The sequence below is a fragment of the Harpia harpyja genome, chromosome 2 (assembly GCF_026419915.1).
Source record: "Harpia harpyja isolate bHarHar1 chromosome 2, bHarHar1 primary haplotype, whole genome shotgun sequence".
NCBI lineage: Eukaryota > Metazoa > Chordata > Aves > Accipitriformes > Accipitridae > Harpia > Harpia harpyja.
The window spans coordinates 34541824-34561708 of NC_068941.1; the positions used below are offsets into that span (position 1 = coordinate 34541824).

A 19885-nucleotide genomic window follows, 5' to 3' on the forward strand; every position below is an offset into this window, starting at 1 on the left:
TTCTGCCACGGGGGACAGGGCGGGGGAGATGCCCAGCCAAGCCACTGGCTAAAGGTGAGCTGTGCATGTCACTTGCTTCCTAAGCCTCGCCTTAAAAGTGCTGCAGTCAGACCTGGCCCACAGAGAGTGATGTCTATGTCCACACCTGAGCCTCCACCGAGTACCTTTTTCCCTCTCTCCATACTCTGCCTCTCGACCTGCAGTGCTGTTTGTACAAAATGCTTCGATATGCATTTTTAAACTGTGGGGTTTGTTCTGTTGCTGGGGGCAACTCACCGTTTGAATGAGCATCTTGAAAAGTCATGTTTGGCTCTACAAAAAATAATGAAATTCAGTTAGACAACTCTTTCTCAATGTTTGCAGCTGCTCAGGTCTTCATTTTGCTTTGTCACCACTTGGCACTTGGTGGACTTCAGAAAACATTGCATTACCCTGTATTGGTGTCTGAGGACATAGGGGTCTGGATTAGCAATACTGCTGCTTTGGAAAGTGCAATATGAGAAAAAACGATTTATAAATCAAAATGCGTAAGCAGTTTCTTTATTCTAAGAAAAAGGACATCTGGATATTACGTGAATTTGTTAGATGCCTCTTTTCTTTTTTAAAAAAGCAAGCAAGCAAATGGGCTTCTATCAGTAACTGATCTGCAGCCTTTTAACAACCAAAAGAAAATGAAGGATTCTTCATAGGGACAGTGGTGCATTTGGACTTGTGTGGTGCTGGCATGTAAAGCTAAATATTAATAGTAACATGAGTGAGGTTTTAAATAGATGCTAGCAAAAGCAAATGCAAATCTAGCTATTTTGAAAGTAATGCAGGGAATAGGAATCACAAATCAAATCAAATACTACAGCAAATATTAAATACCAACAGCAGTTAAAGGTCAGTGTCTTACTATAGTGACACCATACAGTTTTGTGACTTCAACATAGCTGTAGTGAACCTGAAACCAGCACTAAAACTGAAAGAGTATGTATATCTGGAACCAATGAAACTTGAGATAAACACTGATGCAGATGAAAAGGGTATTATGGTAGCATGCACTCGTATGTTTGCTAACTTTGTGTGCCTCATTAACCAGTGGCAAAGAGATATCTACATATTTAGGCTGCCCAAAATATATTTTTCTCATATAATATAATCCCGGTCTCCAGAACTGACTCCTGTACCAGGGCAGCATTCTTTCATGAAGTTATCTGAAGGCGAAAGAATGTCGCCCTTCATTGAGTATTGACACTAGAGTTTAAAAAGCTAATTGGCGGTGGCCTTTAAAAATATGAAGCGTGAAGGCGCATACCCCTTTTTAGGGGGCAGAGGGAACACGGCGCTGCTGCTGGACCTTTGGAGCTAGAAATCTGCTCTAAGGAATGTCACCACTTAAAAATACTTCACTGGCCCCAGTGTGAACTCAGTAGTGTCATCAAAACCATTCAGATAAAAATAAGGCTTTCTAACTTTTAGCTCCTCTTGATCCTGTGGAGCCACCGCAGCAGCACACAGGGGGAAGCACAGCTTTCATCATGATTCCCAGCAAGGGCATTAGCACACCCCTCGAGCCTGCCGGCACATACTCTGGCTGGTTTCAGAGCAACCCGCTCACCTGTGCACCTGCCTGCAAGGGCAGGCTCTAAAGGCCCCTAAACCCTGGCCACGGCACCCACGCCCACTCACCCTGCCGTGGGCCGGCAGCCACCACTGGCAGCCAACCTCGGCTTGTCAGCCGCTGTTGTAAGGGATGACGCAAAATTGAGAAACCCTCCCAAACCATGACTGATCCTCAAGTGCTTTTGTTACGGTTGTAGCTTGTTCCTTTTTTATTTGACTGGAAGCTGTTCCAGCTGACGCCAGACCCGACTCAGAACAGAGCGATCAGCGCAAACGGGCGAGACCAGCTCCCCGCCTGCCTGCGCAACCGGCCGGGACGGGTCCCGACACGGCTACCGGACGCTCCGCGGGCAGGAGAGGGAAACTCGCCGAACTCGCGGTCACTCGCTATCTGCGTGTCGTGGCGTGTCGTGTCGTAGCGCGGCGCGGCGCTTCCCCTCAGCGCCGAGGCGCTGCCCGTTAGCGCCACGTGACCGCCGCCCGTTGCTCGCCGGGATCTGAAGTCGTGGCGGGCGGGGAGGTGCGCGCGCGCGCGGGGCGGAGTCGTTGCTCCTCCCCCTCCTCCCATCACCCGCCCCTTCCCCACCCCCCTCCCCCCGTCTCTGCGCGTGGGGCGGCTCGCGGGTACGTTACACCCCCCCCCCCCCCCCCCCGCTGCGTCCGTTACCCCTTGGTGTGGGAGGGGGTGGGGCGGGAGCTGCGGTTCGGGCTCGGCTTTCCTCTGAGGGAAGGAGGGGAAAATGGCGGCCTGGGGAGCGTGACACCCCCCTCCCGGCTGTCGCTGCCGCCTGTGGCGGAAGGAGGGGGTGGTTCACGGCCCTTCCCCGGGCCCTTGTGGGCGGAGGTGGCCGGTCCTGCTGAGTTATGAGGTACTTCGGCGCGTGAGCAAAAATAACGCGTGTGTTTCTATATATATAATGTGTGTATACATAGATACGTGTATATATATAGATGTATGTGTGTATATGTATATGTGTCTATATATACGTACACAGATGTACGTATAGAGCTCGGTATCTGCGGGGCGTGCGCGCTGTGGTGGCTGCAGACGCACCTGTGCCGCGCCAGGCCGTGCCGTTTGGCACCCACAACCATCTCGGCTCCCTGGGCCTTAACGTCTTAACACCCCCAGGGAGGGAAACTGGGGCGTGTTAGCTAAAACACTTCTGGTTTTCTGGCGTTTTGTGTGTTTTTCCAGCTCTTCTGTTATTGAAGAGGCCAGGGGATTGTTTTTTCTGCATGTTGGCTCTGTCAATGCAGCCTTCTCCAGTGAAGTAGTTATCTGTAGAAAACTGCGCGGCTGTTGAGCACAGGGGAGCTACTACTATTAAAAAATAATACTTGTTATTGAAAAGGAGAGGGTATAATTGTAATTGATTTGAACGCAGAATGTTTTGCTGCGTTAACAGTTTAATCTGTTCATCCCCTTACTTGCTGTGTTTTGACCACTGACAGTGGCCAGCATCAGTGGTTGGCCAGTGTCTTTGGTTCTCAGAAGAAATAAAAATTAATTTTGAAGGTGTACAGCTTGTTCACAATTTTTTTTCCCCCAAAATGGCTTTAGTTATATCACAAGATACCTCTTTAATTTTTTCTGTTTGTATGTTTGAAAATAGTTTGTGTACACATAATAGTACTGCTAATGGTTTTTCTTTTATGTTTAATCCAGTGTGATTCCCTGCTTTTATGCAGTTGTGTTTTCACGAAGTTTTTAATTAGAAACTGTTGGATAGCTGCAGATGTAGCAGGCAGAGTTTTAGACGTGATCTGAATACAGATTATAATCTCTCTAGTATTTTATATGTTACTGTTTGCAGAGGCACTAACCTAGCTTTAAACAAGAAAAGGCCATCTCTTATTATTGTTTCTTTATTCAGGTTTACGGTAGGTGTAGAGTGATATTTTTTCTAATTGCACTTCTTTTATTAACACTCATACTGTTGTTTTGTTTCTTACAGAATTGGTGAGGGAAGAGCTTGCTTTCAATGAAATATTTATCAGGTGTTGAGAAACAAGTCAGGAAACCCAGCCAAAAGCTAATGTCATCAGAAACGCCAACAGAAAGTCCAGAGGTGCCAACAGAAAATACCATGTCTCCTGAAGTTCCTGATGTGGAAGGAAAGGTGAAGTCAAGTGACAGTCCGGTAGAGAGACAGGAGGCAGGCTCAGACAAGGAAGAATGCCTTGGGCCCATGTCCAAGAGGCAAAGGAAGAAGCTGTTGAAGCAGAAACAGTGGGAAGAACAGAAAGATCTACGGAGGTATGGTTTGCAAAATAGCTTTTGTAGGATCATGTGTAGTATTTAATGCTAATAATAATAATGTGTCAGCAGAATTTGTGTGTGGATTGCTTTAGCAAATCAAGGCAGTTGAACTGGTTTTCTCCCATGCCAGGTTTAAAGCAGTAGTCACAGGCTACTCCGTCTGCATATGAAGAAGCTATAAAGGTAAGCATTCTCTCTTCATACTAGAAGTGTTCCTCAACTTGAAGAGGATATCAGGAGGGATTCAAACTTGCATGTTTTTGGTTTGTTAGAAGGGAGAAGTAACATGTGGCTTTGTTCCTTTCTGAATGGGCTGCGCCCTCTTTCCCCAGTGCTGCCAGACTTGGTGAATCTTACAAAGACAGTGAAGAAAAAAAATTTCTTTTGACACATGAAATGCTCTGCTGTAAGTTATGTTGACTTATAACCTGTTAAAATAGTTTTGGAAGATGATGAGCTTCTGTTCTATTCTGTTGAGAGAAACCTTATCCGCAAATGGGCTGATGGTGGTTTATCCTTGTCCTGCTGAATGCAAAGTGTTCCTCCCCCAGAGAGTGGCTGTTAAAGTTGCTGTCTCCGAAATTTGATCTCCCAACTGCCTGCTCCCATCGGGGGAACAGAGGGAAGAAACAATTGTTTCAGAAGCCTTTTGAAAAACTTGAAAGAGGAGGTAAATTGCCTTCCACATTCTGATTCCGATAGTGCAATTTTGGCAATCTTTTTGGTTGTTTCTGTTATGAGACCTGACTCGGAGCACCCTTAAATCCATGAAACTCCCACTATTGACTTCATTGAATTTGTGTCAGATGTCTGTCTTCGTAGGTATATACAGAACTTCACAAAGACGGGGTGTGTGTTTCATGCTGGTATCAGCCTAGCACAAATGGAAGCAACAGGATAAGTTTAAACTACCACAGTCATGGGACAACCACCTTGATCGTAGAAGTATGCATTTGTGTGCATAACACGTACCTCAGCAGATTTGGCAGCACTTTTTGAAGATGTATTTGTTTGTTTGTCTATTTAGGCAGAAACGAAAAGAAAAACGCCAGAAGAGAAAACTAGAACGTCAGTCAAAATCAGACTCCAACAGTGAAGTGAATGACAGAAAGCGTATGCGAAGGGAAGTTGTTCCTAGTACACTTCGCCTCATTGTGGACTGCAGCTTTGATGACCTGATGGTGCTAAAGGTAAAAGAAACTTACTCTTCACATACAAATGTTGAAAGGTTCTCCAGTGACAGTGTTGATGCAATGTCAGAGCACAAAAACTGGAGAGCGGCTTGTGGAGGACAGTTATCATGTTTCAGATTGTGGTGACTCCCAGACCTGCTTAGGTCAGTTGCTGAATTTTTTAGGGTTTGGAATGTACGTTTATATAAGCTTGCCAAAGATTTTTGTTTGCCTTCATGGAGATGTGGTAAGTTGGTTTGATTCCAAAACCAGGAATATAGAAACAGTTTGTGCCATATGTTCACCGTGAAGCTACACACAGTTCTGCCTCAAAATGGTTTTGCTAGAGGGGCTGCAAATGCCCCATCAAGTTACTTTCTCTTTCAAAGTGGACCTAAGGCTCCCAGCCATGTTAGTAAGTATGTGTGGAAATGAGAATTTTGAATATTATGAGGATACTGAGCTTTTTCTCTCAGTCACACAAGAGGTAGTTGGGATAGGAGGACACTATTCAGCCTGTCTCTAAAATTTTAGAATGGATGAAAGAACAAGTGAGATGGTCACAGGGTAGGTAAATGTTGTGGTTTAACCCCAGCCGGCAGCTAAGCACCACGCAGCCGCTCGCTCGCTCCCCCCCCAGTGGGATGGGGGAGAGAATCAAAGAGTAGAAGTGAGAAAACTCATGGGTTGAGATAAAGACAGATTAATAAGTAAAGCAAAAGCCACGCACGCAAGCAAAGAAAAACAAGGAATTCATTCACCACTTCCCATCGGCAGGCGGGTGTTCAGCCATCTCCAGGAAAGCAGGGCTCCATCACGCGGAACGGTTACTTGGGAAGACAAACGCCATCACTCCGAACGTGCCCCCCTTCCTTCTTCTTCCCCTAGCTTTATATGCTGAAACATGATGTCATATGGTCTGGGATATCCCTTGGGTCAGTTGGGGTCAGCTGTCCCAGCTGCGTCCCCTCCCAACTTCTTGTGCCCCCCCAGCCTCCTCGCTGGTGGGGTGGGGTGAGAAGCAGAAAAGGCCTTGGCTCTGTGTAAGCAGTGCTCAGCAATAAGGAAAACATCTTGGCATTATCAACACTGTTTTCAGCACAAATCCAAATCATAGCCCCATACTAGCTATGATGAAGAACATTAACTCTATCCCAGCCAAAACCAGCACTGTAAATATGAGAAAGATCAATATGATACCCAACCACTGGTCAAGATGCTTGGTGTGGTGTTTAAGATCAAAACAGCTTTAACTCTACTAGGAAAGTATGTTAATCTGCAGCCTCCTGTAAGAGTGCAGCCTTTGGTTTCTGAGGCAGACCTCTCCCCTCCCTGTTACTCTGAGCCCTTCTGCTGTTACCAGGGTCTTCACTGCTCTGCAAGACTGCTTGAATTCAAGCTTTCGCAAAGCCCATCTGGCTACTTGCTGAGTGTAATGCAGAGCACGTATAGTGCTAATGGATACTAGTGCCACTCACCACAAAATTTTGGGGAAGCTCCATTTGGCATTTTGGCACTTGATTCTCTGAGGAGTCCTTCAGCAGTGCCCCAGAAGAGACAAGAGGTCCCTCTTGATAGTTTTGGAGATGCTGGCTGGGTGTTTCCTGCTGAGCTTCGTCCTTCATAAAACACGTTTCCTTCCTTGGTCAGGCAGAGCCCCTGTTAGGCCTGGTATAAAAACTGGCACTTCTGCAGGTGTTTAGGAAGGGTGAAGTGTTGTAAGTGAAGATGGTTGTGGCCTTTAGCAATGGGGTTAATTAGATGCTTTCTCTAGTGCCTGTAAAAACTTGCATTGCAATATTGTAGTGATAAAGTCTAGTTTACTTGAAATCCTTTGGAGATACCAGAACATTGTCAAAGCACTACATGAATCAAAGCAATATAATGATGTTTCATTTTAAAATGGGAATCAGTTATATTTACAAAACCATGCTTTTGGGGCACTGAGAATAAAACTACGTAATGTACCTTACGAAGAACATAATTGGCTAAAAATTGTCTGCTGCATTTAAGTAGTACTAGTTAACTGTTGTCCAAATTGTCAGGTCAAAATGCTGGAGCCAGCCACTAAATTATTTGCATTGTTCTGTGGTTCTTCAAGTTAATTATGCATGTTTAATTTTCTTAAATATAAACTGTATATTCTCAGGGTTTTCCCATGGGTGAAAGACTGAGTATTGTCACAGTGATAAATCTGCTTGATTCCTCAGATTAATTTTGACTATGTTATTACATATAATTAAATCCCAGTGATTTTTGTTTGTTTTGTTTATTTCCTAGAGTAATGCAAATCAAGCACATGCGTAGAGGTGTCTAAATAGACTTTTGTGGAAGATGTGTGTGTTTCCTTGTCAGCATAATCCCTTCACAACGGCTGTTTTTTCTCTCAGGGTTTGATGTCCACACTCTCTCAGTAGTCACTTTTGCCAGTTAAAAGCTTCCTTTTTCTCTCTTTAGCTTCTGACTGGCTCATGGTAAAGCATTTTGTGGTGGTCTGTCTGAAGGACTATGTAAAAACAAATTGTGTTGTATACAGGATGTTAAGAAGCTTCACAAGCAAATTCAGAGATGTTATGCAGAAAACCGCAAAGCATTTCATCCTGTGCAGGTATGTTTAACAACCCGAGAACTGTAGTAGAAAAAAAAATATTTAAACTGCCTCTTTTTAATAAGAAAATTACTTCTATTGTAATAGATTAGTTTTCAACCCACATGTTATAAAAATCCCTGTACATATGAAAAAGTATGTGCAAACAGATGAAGAGTGCCAGATACTGGCATGCCGCTAAGATACTGTTGATACTCAGTTTTATCTGTGACAGATTTAAAAAAAAAAAAAAAGAGAGACTGTAAGTGCGTATTTGTCTTTTAAATGTGTCACTAACTGTATGAATATGGTCTTAGTACCACTTTCAGCTAAAAAGTAACTTTTAGCTAATAGTTAAGGGTAGAAAAAGTCTTGTACAGAGAGGAAACAGATTGGCCTATTAACATTTCAGTATTTTGTACCTCTTGTTTGTTCTTTTTGAAGTTTTACTTGACCAGCCATGGGGGACAGTTGAAGAGCAACATGAATGAAAATGACAAAGGATGGGTGAACTGGAAGGTGAATAATAGGCTATTTCTGTAAAAAGAGAAAAAGGAGTCTTGATTATAGCTGCTAACTAGGTTGTTAGTTGTGAGGGACCTGTGCTTTTTCCACGTGCTTCATCAAAGCAATAGCATATTAGAAATAGTGTGGCTCTTTGTGCTTTTAAATAAGCCAAAGACTGCTTGTCTTGAATTAGTTTGGGTTTTTTTCTTGAAAAACTCCACACACATCCATTTTCACCTGTTTATATTGAACAGATTCCATTTTCTGATAGACTAAGCAAGACTACTTGGTTTAGGCAGTTCTGAGAGTCATCTGTCTTGATAGTGCTCTTTTTTTCTTGGTGAAAAATAAGACTTGGAAGTCATGATGCGACTCTCTTGTGTGCACTTTCACTTCTGTTATGTTGCCTCTCAACACTGAAGTGTTCTTTAGAGAAGTAGCTTGTCTTATGGTCAAACTCATGTTGGTTTTCCTTGCAACTCCCTATTAAACCAGTATTCCAACAACTTCAAATGAAGAGCACTTTGCAAAATAAAAACAGTTCTACTTTCAGCATGTCTTGTGTGATAGCTGCTTTGCAAAAGCATAGCATAAACCTCTCATATCAAACAAGTAATGTTAACTAAGCATTTACTTCTGGTTTCACTTTTTTTAGAAAGGTGAACTTGAAAATTATTTGGATCCATAGGAGAAATATGGTAGCATTTTAAGGGAATCACAAGAACTTAAGGATTTGTAAAGTCTTTTGGGGGTTTCAGAAAATTTCCTGATGATTTTTACAAGTCGGTGCTGTAGGGACTGTGGATGATTTATGCAGAAATCAATCTGCGCTGTGCTACATACTTAAACATGGATGAGGGGTGTGGAATGACTGCATGCTATTGTATTTATTTTTGCTGGTTCCATCTTGGGTCTGTAAAGCTTGCCCAGCAATTCATCAGTTGACTGTAACTTCTTTCAAATACCTTTTTTTGAGGATATCCAAATTAGAACAGAGCACTATAGTGAGCTAATAAAGAAAGAAGACCTAGTATATCTTACCTCAGATTCCCCGGACATTCTCAGTGAGCTTGACGAGAAGAAAGCCTATGTGATTGGAGGACTGGTGGATCACAATCACCACAAGGTAAACTGTGGGTCTGTTTCTTTACAGCTCCCTTTTTTTTTCTTTTTTTTTGGCACCTTATTTGACATTAATGCTGTTCATATTGTTCAGATGTAAACTAACAAAAATAAATAACAAAAAAACTTCTTCAAAAAAGACTTCAAAAAAATTTTGAAGAAATGGGAAAAAAAACTTGTGGTGGTAACAGTGGCGTGTGTTCCAGAGTGCAGACATGCCGAGCTTTTTAGGATTTTATCTTTTCATTTTAAATATAGGAATGGAATTAATAACACTGCTCAGCTTACTGAGGGCCATATTTTCAGACAGAAGGGTTTGGTTTCTGTTCATGCACTTGTGTGTGTGCGCGCACACTTGTATGTGCACATGCCCAAATATAGACGAAGAACAGTGCTTGAATCTTGGATGTCCTTTTTTAATAAATTTGCACGTCAGGAGAACTTGGCTAAGTAACACACGTGCCACAGGGATCTGGTTCCATACCTGTACATGGGAGCGTGCTCTGTGGACCTGGAATGTCATAGAGAATGCAGCTGGGAAATTAAAGCACTGTTACTGCTTTTCTTCAGAGACACTCCTGTGTAATTTCTGGTGACATGTTTAATATTTCAATGTGATGCTAAAAAAACGGATGGATCTTAAGCCTTACCAAATGATACTTCAGCAGTTAGTCCACAGTTAAAGGCTAGGAGGGAGCTAAAGCAGATCCTTTATATAGCCATTATGGTATAAAGTATTTACACAATTTTAAAGGTTTGGGTTTTTTTCCCATTTTGGGCACAGGAGTTGCCAGGTTTAAAAAAGCAAACAAAATTTCTTTATCCTTTACTCTTCCTCGAAAAAATAACCAGTTACTGCAATCTGAGTAACTTTGTATTTAAGCATAAACTTGCCTTTAAAACAGGCTATGGCTGACACTTTCTAGAGCTGCAGGTGTATGAATAAATCTTAATTACGATCCTCTTGACCAAACATCACAGTGTGACATATATTCAAAGTAGTAAGTTTCCAAAGGTAGCACTTGAAGCAGGTACTGTCTAACCTGGGTAAGTTTCTTTTTGTAAATATCTTCTAAAGCAAGATCATGGCAGCACTGGCAAAACTCTTGCCAGAAAATGATACTTGTAGTAATCTGTATGGGCTGATCTGAAATGGTGATTCTCAGTCCAGTTGTTTTGGTGTCTTTCCCACAGGGAATTACTTACAAAAAAGCTGTAGAGCAGGGAATTGGTCATGCACAGCTTCCACTTGGAAACTTTGTCAAGATGAACAGTCGGAAAGTGTTAGCTGTCAATCATGGTAAGTTTTACATCACAAAATAATGGCGTTATTATAGCATATACCTGCGATATTCAGAATTTGAACCCTCAAAATGTGCACTGTAGTGCAGATACCTAAATCTTATTTTATTATGTTGGTATTTCTTGAATCTAGTTGCCTTTGGGATACAGTAATTGCCCTGACCTTTAAATATTTTAGATATGGTTAAATGTAAAGGATGGTGTCGTAGCCACTTAGAAGTGCACCTCCTATTCTGTTGACTTGTCCCATGAGTAATTTTGGCATTCTTACCATCCTGGTCTTGTTTCCAGACTTATGTATAGGTGAGTAAAAAGTTGGAGACTATCCTGTGTATTTTATCCCAGGGGAGGATAAATGTTTGTGATGTTTTCATCTCTTTGGACAGCTATGTTCAGCAGTAACTGCTTAGGTACCTGTAGGCTCACCTCATTTGGTATCAGCAGTACTCTATCTCCTGAGCTTTCATAACTGCATTTTTGCCTGGCTTCCTGATTCTGATTGAAGTATACAATTGCTTAACCAAGTCTTGAATCCCAGTCCTTTTGAACTTTCAGTTTTATTATTAGATTATCTTTCAGTGTCATTAAACATACATGCAAAATGGAGCCTACTCAGACCTTTATGGAATTTTTTTTTACATGGTGTCCAAGTCTTTATTTTGTGCCACTTCAGGTTCTTTTATTTATCTCACCTTGCTTTATTTCAAGTTTATTTTATTATGTAACACATTGCTCGATGATAACTTTATTTTCTTAAAATGCCATTGATTGAGGAGATATGTATTTGCATGACAGTAATGATTATTTAAATGTGGAGGAGAATATAGTATATCACTGGATTAAAAATTGTCAAACCCCATGTATTCGTAGATTTTACATGTTTCTAAAACTTGATCTTTAAGTGTTGCTTTATATAGACAAGAAGAGGACTTCATGTGTTATTCATCAAAAGTTACAGCTGTAGCTTTCTACTGGAGTTTTTCTGCAGTAATCTTATACTGACCTCTAGCGTCAACATTTCTGGAGGCTGTCTTCTACATGTCTGAGCACTGGGTATAAAACTGGGTCACTTACACTGGGGCTTTCATTTATCTGCTTAATGGTCTTGTTTCTTGTGCCAGACTTCTTAGGCACCTGATTTCACTGCAGTTTAGTTGGCCAGATTTCATTTTGCGTGACCTTGTCTTCCCTTGCCCTTTGAAAACATTTTCAAATTGCAGCTGAAAGGCTCTTAACCCACATTCCTTTTTTAAGGTAAAGATTATACTATAGCAGTATTTTGCTTAAGGTTTTGGGGCAGGAAAATAAACACAAGTCTGCCACCACCAAAAGTAGAGGTACCTTTAGCAGTTGTAATTAAGGCTCTGGTATATATTGTAACCCTAATAGCTTACAACCTAAATCCAAAAAGACAGCTTTCAAGGGAGTAAGGCATGAGTAAGGTGGACAGAATCAAGCTGCCTCTCAAATCTCGTGTTATAAATTTTGTGTAGGTGAGAAGGATATTTGCACTGAGGTGTTTGTATTTTGCTGTGAGTACATCCACCTCACCGCTTTGTGTAACTCTGTAATTGCTCACCCTTCCTCTTTTGATTTGGTTGTTCTGGCCTCTGAGTTCCCACCCTTGGTGCAGAAGTTGCAGCTAGCAGAGGACAGTACAGGGCTCACCAGATGAGACTGTGGGACCTGCCTGGTCCCTGTGGAACTACTTTTGATAAGTGTGAATTTGGAAAGTCCTGTAGAAGAAGAAACTCTTTCTGAACTGCCTTGTCAGTCTTTGAAGCACTTTAATTAAATGGGCCCTCTGGTGGTTGGAGGTTGACAGCGTCGTTAACGGGGGAATTCGCTTGCTTTTTACTTACTTATTTATTTATAATCCTTCTCTCTTGGGATCGAGTCTCCATATATTTCCACAGGCAGTTCAGTGCCTGCATTGCCATGTTAAAATGGCATGAGGAACACATGTATGTGTGAAATATTTGATGCTAGAAAACTGACACAGTGTAAGATGAGACATTTTTTTAAGTCCATCTGGAATTATAAAACTTGAAAGATTTGAGATCTATGTAAAACACTGTATTGCAAAACACAACTGCAAGTGTGGCTGAGAGAGTTTGTTTTCTTCTGTTCAGGTTTGTATCCCAAGGCTAATACTTTGTAATATATGTTACAGGACCATACTGCTTCATTCCAGTCTGCAATGATGTCTACCAACCGTTCCCACTGCCTTTTTCTGTCCTTGCATAATTTTTTTGTTGCTATTGCAGCCCATCATAGAAGCCTCTGTTCTCCTGTGGAAGCCACTCTCTTTCCATCAGTTCTGTTTTTACTATGCAGATAAAGGAAGTTCCAAAGCAAGGGAGATGAAATGTGTTCTTGATTCTCTTCTTGTTTCTTAAGCCAGCATTTTTGCCTCAGATGTTTTCTGCAGTAACTTACAGTGATATTAATATAGTCTTTTGAGTACTCATACCTTCACAGTACATTTCAGGTGAATAAACTGCTTAGTAAAATGGCCAACTCTTCAATATCAGTGTCACAGAGAGCAGCTGGCTGTCCAGTAAACCTGGATCCAGGAAACCTCTAGTAAATGTGACACTTTTCTGTAACTTGACTCTCAGTGAGTATGAGATCCATGCTGCTCCTCCCTTTCTGAATGCCTCCCTAACTCTCTGTAAGGTTTTTTTTTTCCCTCCACAGCTCCTTTGATCCTTTCTCATATGCTGTTGCTTGGCATCGAGAATACTTGTGCTGGGAGCATTCTCTGAAGTCAGCATTCTCCAGTGGTGTTAGCACTATTCCTGTAGCCCCAAGCTTGAAGAGCCACCGCTCTGTCCCAGATTTGTCATCCAAGTCTGGCTTACTCACCAGCCATAGGGCCTCCTCCTACCTTCCCTGCTGCTGCTGAGCCACAATCTGTGTTGAGAAGTTTTTTGGATAGCCTGGGATTTTTCTAAGTAGGAATTTGCAGATGAATTTTGTATATAATGCAATTTGAAGCTATTGTCAATCAGGGAAAGTTTTCGGAGCTGAAACGGGAGTAGAAGGGTGAGTATATGGTTAGCGTAATAGAAACAGCAAGAAAGGGTCACAGAATTGGAGACTAATAAGGATTTTTGCCATAAGCTCAGATGGAAATGAAAGAGAAAGCTAATTATAGCAGGTTTTAGGAAGACTTTGGGCTGTCCATGTGTTAGGGAGGGGACAAAGTCATTGTTAAAGTGCATCCACAGCAGTACTGTCAAACATGAGAAGGCATTAGTGCCTGTATAGATGGCACTGGTGAGACTTGAGGTACTGCGGGGACATTTCTTTCTATCCCTGAGAGAAATTAATACAAACTGGAGCCACTGCAGAAAAGCACTGCTGTAGTAACTGTCTTACAACTGGAGACTCAAAGCGTGCTTGGCTTTAGACTGCAGCAGTAGCAAAATTGCCTTGTCTGCTTCTGCCTGTACTTCATCAGCTTTACTCTGAAGATGCCGCAACCGAATGCCTGTAAACCTCTGTAAAGATGGATTTGGGGGTGTGTTCCTATCAGCAGTTCATTTATCTCCCTGTAAAAGAGCTGATGGTCTTTCTTGATGTTGCAGTGTTTGAGATCATCCTTGCATACCTGGAGAAGAGAGACTGGAAGGAGGCCTTTTTCAGTGTCTTGCCACAGCGGAAAGGGGCTGTTCCTTTGGGAGAAGCCAATGACTCGTCCAAACATGCTCTGTCTGGAAAAGAAGATAAAGACAATGACTCAGACAGCAACTAGGCTTCAGAATGAGACGATGGGAAAGATGAGACATGCAGTTCATGGGATAAAGCTGGGACGTGAAGTAGTTACACTCCAAAGACCATCTGCTGCCCTTGTGATACTGAATTGTCTCAATGCTTGGTAGTTCCTTAGTTGGCCCAGAGTTGTTTCTGGACATGAAGGGTAAAGATAAATGCAGTTTTATACCCTGAAACTTCCATATTAATAGCTTTTAAAAAAAATAAATTAATGGCAAATGCAGAATTTTATTTTGTTTCCCAAGGAAGCTATTTGATTTTTTTTTTTAATATTTTTTTTTTATACATACCAAGTTGGGTGTATTACCCAAGAGCATTAGTAGTTACTATTTTAAAGTATGCATTATTCTCCATTTCTGCTCTAAGTTTTCTTAAAAGCAGTGAATGACAAGCGCTGCTGTGGCCTCAAAACCTGTACCACTAGTGCCTGTTGCAAAGTGTGTGTGAACACTTGAACAAACAAAAATTCTAATCTTCCTGAGCATCTCAACAGACAATCACAAGCAACTGAACTGCCTTTATCAGCTAAGCCACACTGATTTATATACTGTGTTTAGTTAGCTGAGGTCAGTAGGTGAAATACGAGTGTGGAGTTAAGCCAATGCTTTATACTTCAGCTTCAGTGGGATGGATGTCTGCACAAGTGCAAATCACGTGCCTTGGTTGGCATGTGGTGCACGTTGAGTTGAGGTGACACAATCACTTTTGATTACTTCTTGATCCTCGTAGCAAAATTTATCACACATCCTCAGAACAATACCAGGAGACAGGAACTCTTTCATACATGTCACTTATTCAGTTTCAGTATACCTGTTTTATCACATAATCCTGTACGTATTGTTTGTCAATATTCTTCCTTTAAAAAAAAAAAAGTCATAGTCTCAGTCTTGGCTCGATGTTCTGATTCAACTTATTTCTAACTGACTTAAGTGCTTTTGCAAAGTACTGAAATGGACACCTTGGAAATGTGGCTTCACTTCACCCCTGTGAGCCTGCCCCATCCCTTTTTTCTGTAGGGACTAGGCAGGCAGCTGCAGTTTCTGAATGAGTACAGCTTTCACATAGGTCGGCTGAAGGGTGTAAGAACACATCCTCGTAACTGTTCATCTCTGCTGAGCTGGAATCAGAGAGCTGATCCAAGTATGACTTGGCTTGTATCCATTTTTATTCCTCCCTCTGTTGTTACTGCTTTCACATGGAGACTAGAAGTGGGATTCCTGTAGGTCCCTATGGTCTGTAAAGGGTTGGCTGGTTATGGCTTTATACACTTAGTGCACTTCTCTCTATGCTTTTTAAATAACCATAGAAAAGTTTCTTCTGTTAAAAGTATGGAATGTAGTTTGTTGCTCAAGTAATGTGGCTTTTTTTGTTAGGCTTTACAAAAATGTGATTGCTTTTGTTCCAGAAACTAGATCAGCTTTTTCATAAAAGCATTGCTGTTTTTATTTCTGTAACAAAAAGTGCAGCATAAGTATACCCACCATGTATTACACTGGTTCTCTGATATAAATGTGTAAAGCAGTGAAATTACAAGGAGTTACATATTTACAGCTGAGGTTCTGCATGTTAATGCACATAGCACCTATTAAACCTAACCTAAGACTCTTCGGTCTCTTTAAGGTTTTCTTAAGACCATTTCATACACATGCCTCATTTACTCAGGCTTGAGAGTGCAAGAGCAGATTGCATAGACAAAGTGGGGTCTTTGGAGACATTCTGAAAGGGTTGAAAAGCATCTTACGGAATTGTTTTGTGGCTTAAAACACAGCCTGTCTTAACCTTTACCAGTGAAATTAGATAAACACACACACCCGTGCACATGCACATGTTTTTAGATCAATCGCTTGCAAATCTGAAGCGTACCTGTCTATGGAGAAATAGAAGAAAAAGATGGTCCTCTATGTTGCTCTTGGAAGGCTCCTAGTGCTAACTCCACAACATCACAGCAGCTTGGTGACTAGCTGTTGCCTGTTCATATGCATTGCTTGTCTTAATCACCTGGTTTTCCCGTCCTCACTGGTGCCTTAGCCAGTAGTTGGCATTGCTGCTGTTTACCTTTTCTCTGTGCTAACCTAATCGGGTCATACTAGGATGAAGTTCATGCCTGTTGTCATGAGCTGTCTCTACAGGGTGCTGTCCTCAGGATGTGTTAATTGGTGAGATGGAGCAGTAAGCAAGAGCAGAGGGGGATTTCAGTAGGCACAGGCCTCTGACTACTGCTGCTGTCCTCAGCCTTTCAGTATCCTACAGTTCTGCAGCCATCTAGAAAAGGCTGTTCTTGGTGGACCTGGACTTGCACCGATGAGATTGCTAATGCTTTTCTAAATGCTTTGGATGCTTGGCTGTTCATTGGTGGAATCACCAGCACTAGACACAATCATACTGAAGTGGTGATCCGCTTTCAGGCAACAGGCTGCAGCTATGCAGTAGCGTTCTGGGAGAAGTGACAGTTCAGGAAGCCCCGAGGGCCACTCTTGCAATGAGTTCAATGTTAATGTAAAGTTACTGATGAAAACAGTTGAATTGGTTGGAGCACATGAAAATCACCCTAGCATCAGATCAAGTGTGAGAAACTGAAACCTGTTTGTGAGAGAGTCTGAGAGAGCGGCTTGTAAAAGCAAGAGGGCTTGTGCTATTTGTGACACCTCCAGTCCCTGCCATGATACCACAGCTCCTCATGATAGACCAGGAAGGTAGTCCTCCTTTCATTCCTGTATCTTTTTGCAGCGTGAGAGTGGAGGCTGGTAGGATGGCCATTTGATGACATCCCTGGGAAGAGCATCCCGAGCGGTCTTGGTCTTGTGCTGTATTTCACTCTGATCCTGAAATACATACTCTGATGTATTTGACATGCTGCATCCTTCTGTTTTTAACCCCTGAGTGTCCCTGGCTGCCTCTGAAGAAGGGCGTGGACTTCCTGAGTAGTACCTCCTACTTCTGCAGCAATGGGCAACTGTTTGAAAACAGTCAAGTGACCAGAAATCTGTATCTTGGGATTTGTGAAAAGTCATGGGAGTCTGAGTGTGGCTTTCAAGCTTGTTTAATTGTAGTGGGGGGCCTCTAGGTATCCTGCATCTGGTATTTGACTTTTCAGTATTTTTAATCTCTTCTTATGTTGATGCAGGGAGTATCTGTTATATATTTTTTCCTGTTGTTTAATATAAAACTGATGAGGGTGGGTTGGGGAAGACAGTTCACCCTGATTAAATTGTGCAGTCCAGCTGTATGATGTGATTTCTTTTCTTTGGAGGATGCTGTTAGTGTGTTTCTCCTGGCTTCCTGCCATTGTCAGAACTAAAGTGTTACTTTACTTACCTACAGTGAATAAGTTACAGAGTAGAGTTGGTAATAGTCGATGTTAATCTAATGCATTTTATTCTTTTTCTTAACTGCTTAATGAAATTGTTTTAAATGGTGGCACAGCTGCCTGAGCTCAGCTCTTTGATTTTTTTCTGAGAGCTCTGAAGACTTGCCCATATTTAGTTATCATGATAAAGTGCATAACTCATTTCTGTGTTCACTGCACAACGCAAAGATTTTACATATTTATTGAATAGGCCAGATCTGCAGTGACAGCATAACCTCTCTGAAGAAGGATAGAAATAAATACTTGCAGAGGAATATTGGTTTGCAAGCTGAGCACTTCATGAAACATTTAGAAATACTTGACATGGATGCATGACCATTTAAATTGGTGTACTATCCAAACCTTCTCAGTAACAGCAGACAGATCCTAAAGACAGCAGACTCCCAGCTGTTGGGGGTAGGGACAAGTGATAGTTCAGAAGATAGGGCATCTAATTTTATTAAAGGACATAGAAATGCAGCTGTCTTGCCAGAGCAGTCTGAAGAGTTTCTCCATCCCTGCTGCACCCTGACATGATTGTAAGAATCTGCTTCAGCATCTCCTGCTAGAGAATCCAGGTCACTGATAAAGCAGGCAGGTAGGATCAAGGAAGGTGTTGGAGGACACATACACAACTTAAGCTTAGGGTGAAAATGTGACTGGGCAACATTTGTATTGGGGAATGGCAAAGTTCAGGATGGATTGACAGGTTACTACGTATCTGAGACACTTCCCAAGATAAAGGACTTTAATTCTGATCTTGAGATTCACACATTGAACATAACCTTGTTCTTCCTTTACTACTAGTGTATTGAGTTTGCATGGCAAGGTTTTGGTAGCGGGGGGGCTACAGAGGTGGCTTCTGTGAGAAGCTTCCCCTATGTCTGACAGGGCCAATGCCAGCCAGCTCCAAGATGGACCCCCTGCTGGCCAAGGCTGAGCCCATTAGCGACGGTGGTAGCGCCTCTGGGAGAAGAGATTTAAGAAGGGGAAAGGAAAAACCAACCTGCACGACACCAGTCGTAGCCGGGAAAAAGGAGTGAGAACATGTGAGAGAAACGACCCTGCAGATGCCCAGGTCAGTGAAGAAGGAGGGGGAGGAGGTGCTCCAGGTGCCAGAGCGGAGGTTCCCCTGCAGCCCGTGGGGAAGACCATGGTGAGGCAGGCTGTCCCCCTGCAGCCCAGGGAGGTCCATGGTGAAGCAGATATCCACCTGCAGCCCATGGAGGACCCCACGCTGGAGCAGGTGGATGCCCAAAGGAGGCTGTGACCCCATGGGAAGCCTGCGCTGGAGCAGGCTCCTGGCAGGACCTGTGGCCCCATGGAGTGAGAAGCCCACGCTGGAGCAGGTTTTCTGGTAGGACTTGTGACCCTATGGGGGACCCACGCTGGAGCAGTCTGTTCCAGAAGGACTGCACCCCGTGGGAAGGATTCCTATTGGAGAAGTTTGTGGGGGACTGTCTCCCATGGGAGGGACCCCACGGTGGAGCAGGGGAAGGCTGTGAGGAGTCCTGCCCCTGAGGAGGAAGGAGCAGCAGAGACCATGTGTGATGAACTGACCCCAACCTCCATTCCCTGTCCCCCTGTGCTGCTGGGGGGGGGAGGAGGTAGGGAATTCAGGAGTGAAGCTGTGCCCGGGAAGAAGGGAGGGGTGGGGGGAAGGTGTTTTAAGATTTGGTTTTATTTCTCATTATCGTACTCTGATTTTGATTGGTAATAAATTAAATTAATTTTCCCCAAGTTGAGTCTGTTTTGCCCGTGACAGTAATTGCTGAGTGATCTCCCTGTCCTTATCTTGACCCACAAGTCTTTGTTACATTTTCTCTCCCCTGTCCAGCTGGTGGGGGGGGAGTGGAAGAGCGGCTTTGGTGGGCACCTGGTGTCCAGCCGGGGTCAACCCACCACAACTAGGATGGGTGAAGTGCCCTTGAGAAAGCTTTATTTTCAGACATCTAGCAAATACAGTAACAGATGCTTTGGGAAGGGCAAACTATCAGTCACCCTTCTGGCTCTGACATGTTTGCTCAGTAACCTATCAGCTTCACGGAGGAAATGCAACCGTGCTGTTGAAAGACTGTGTTAACATGGTTGCTTTAATTTTGGTTCTGTTCAGCAGTGAGCCTCTGAGGCATAATTAAGTTTTTCAGGCTCAACTACCGCAGCATGATGCTGAGAGACAGCTGATAAGAAACACTAAGGAC

The 19885-nt window shown here is 42.8% G+C and overlaps 1 protein-coding gene across 7 annotated transcripts in view; it reads left to right on the forward strand.

The window, feature by feature from the left end:
• Positions 1-2133: 2133 nt before the first annotated feature.
• The window catches only part of LOC128136373 (alcohol dehydrogenase 1), a 58245-nt gene continuing 40493 nt past the window's right edge, over positions 2134-19885 (forward strand). For 2 of the 7 annotated variants that reach the window (XR_008233346.1, XM_052775790.1), the window contains exons 1-3: positions 2134-2229; positions 3564-3865; positions 4896-5058. Coding sequence is in view for 6 of the 7 variants with exons in the window: in XM_052775790.1 (XP_052631750.1) it covers positions 3591-3865; positions 4896-5058 (438 nt within the window). In the remaining variant the exon portion in view is untranslated. Of the gene's footprint in view, positions 2230-2275; positions 2475-3563; positions 3866-3998; positions 4052-4419; positions 4539-4895; positions 5059-8152; positions 9261-10450; positions 10557-19885 lie in introns of those variants that run through there. The other 5 variants (XM_052775822.1, XM_052775811.1, XM_052775833.1 and 2 more) reach the window with 5 other exon arrangements.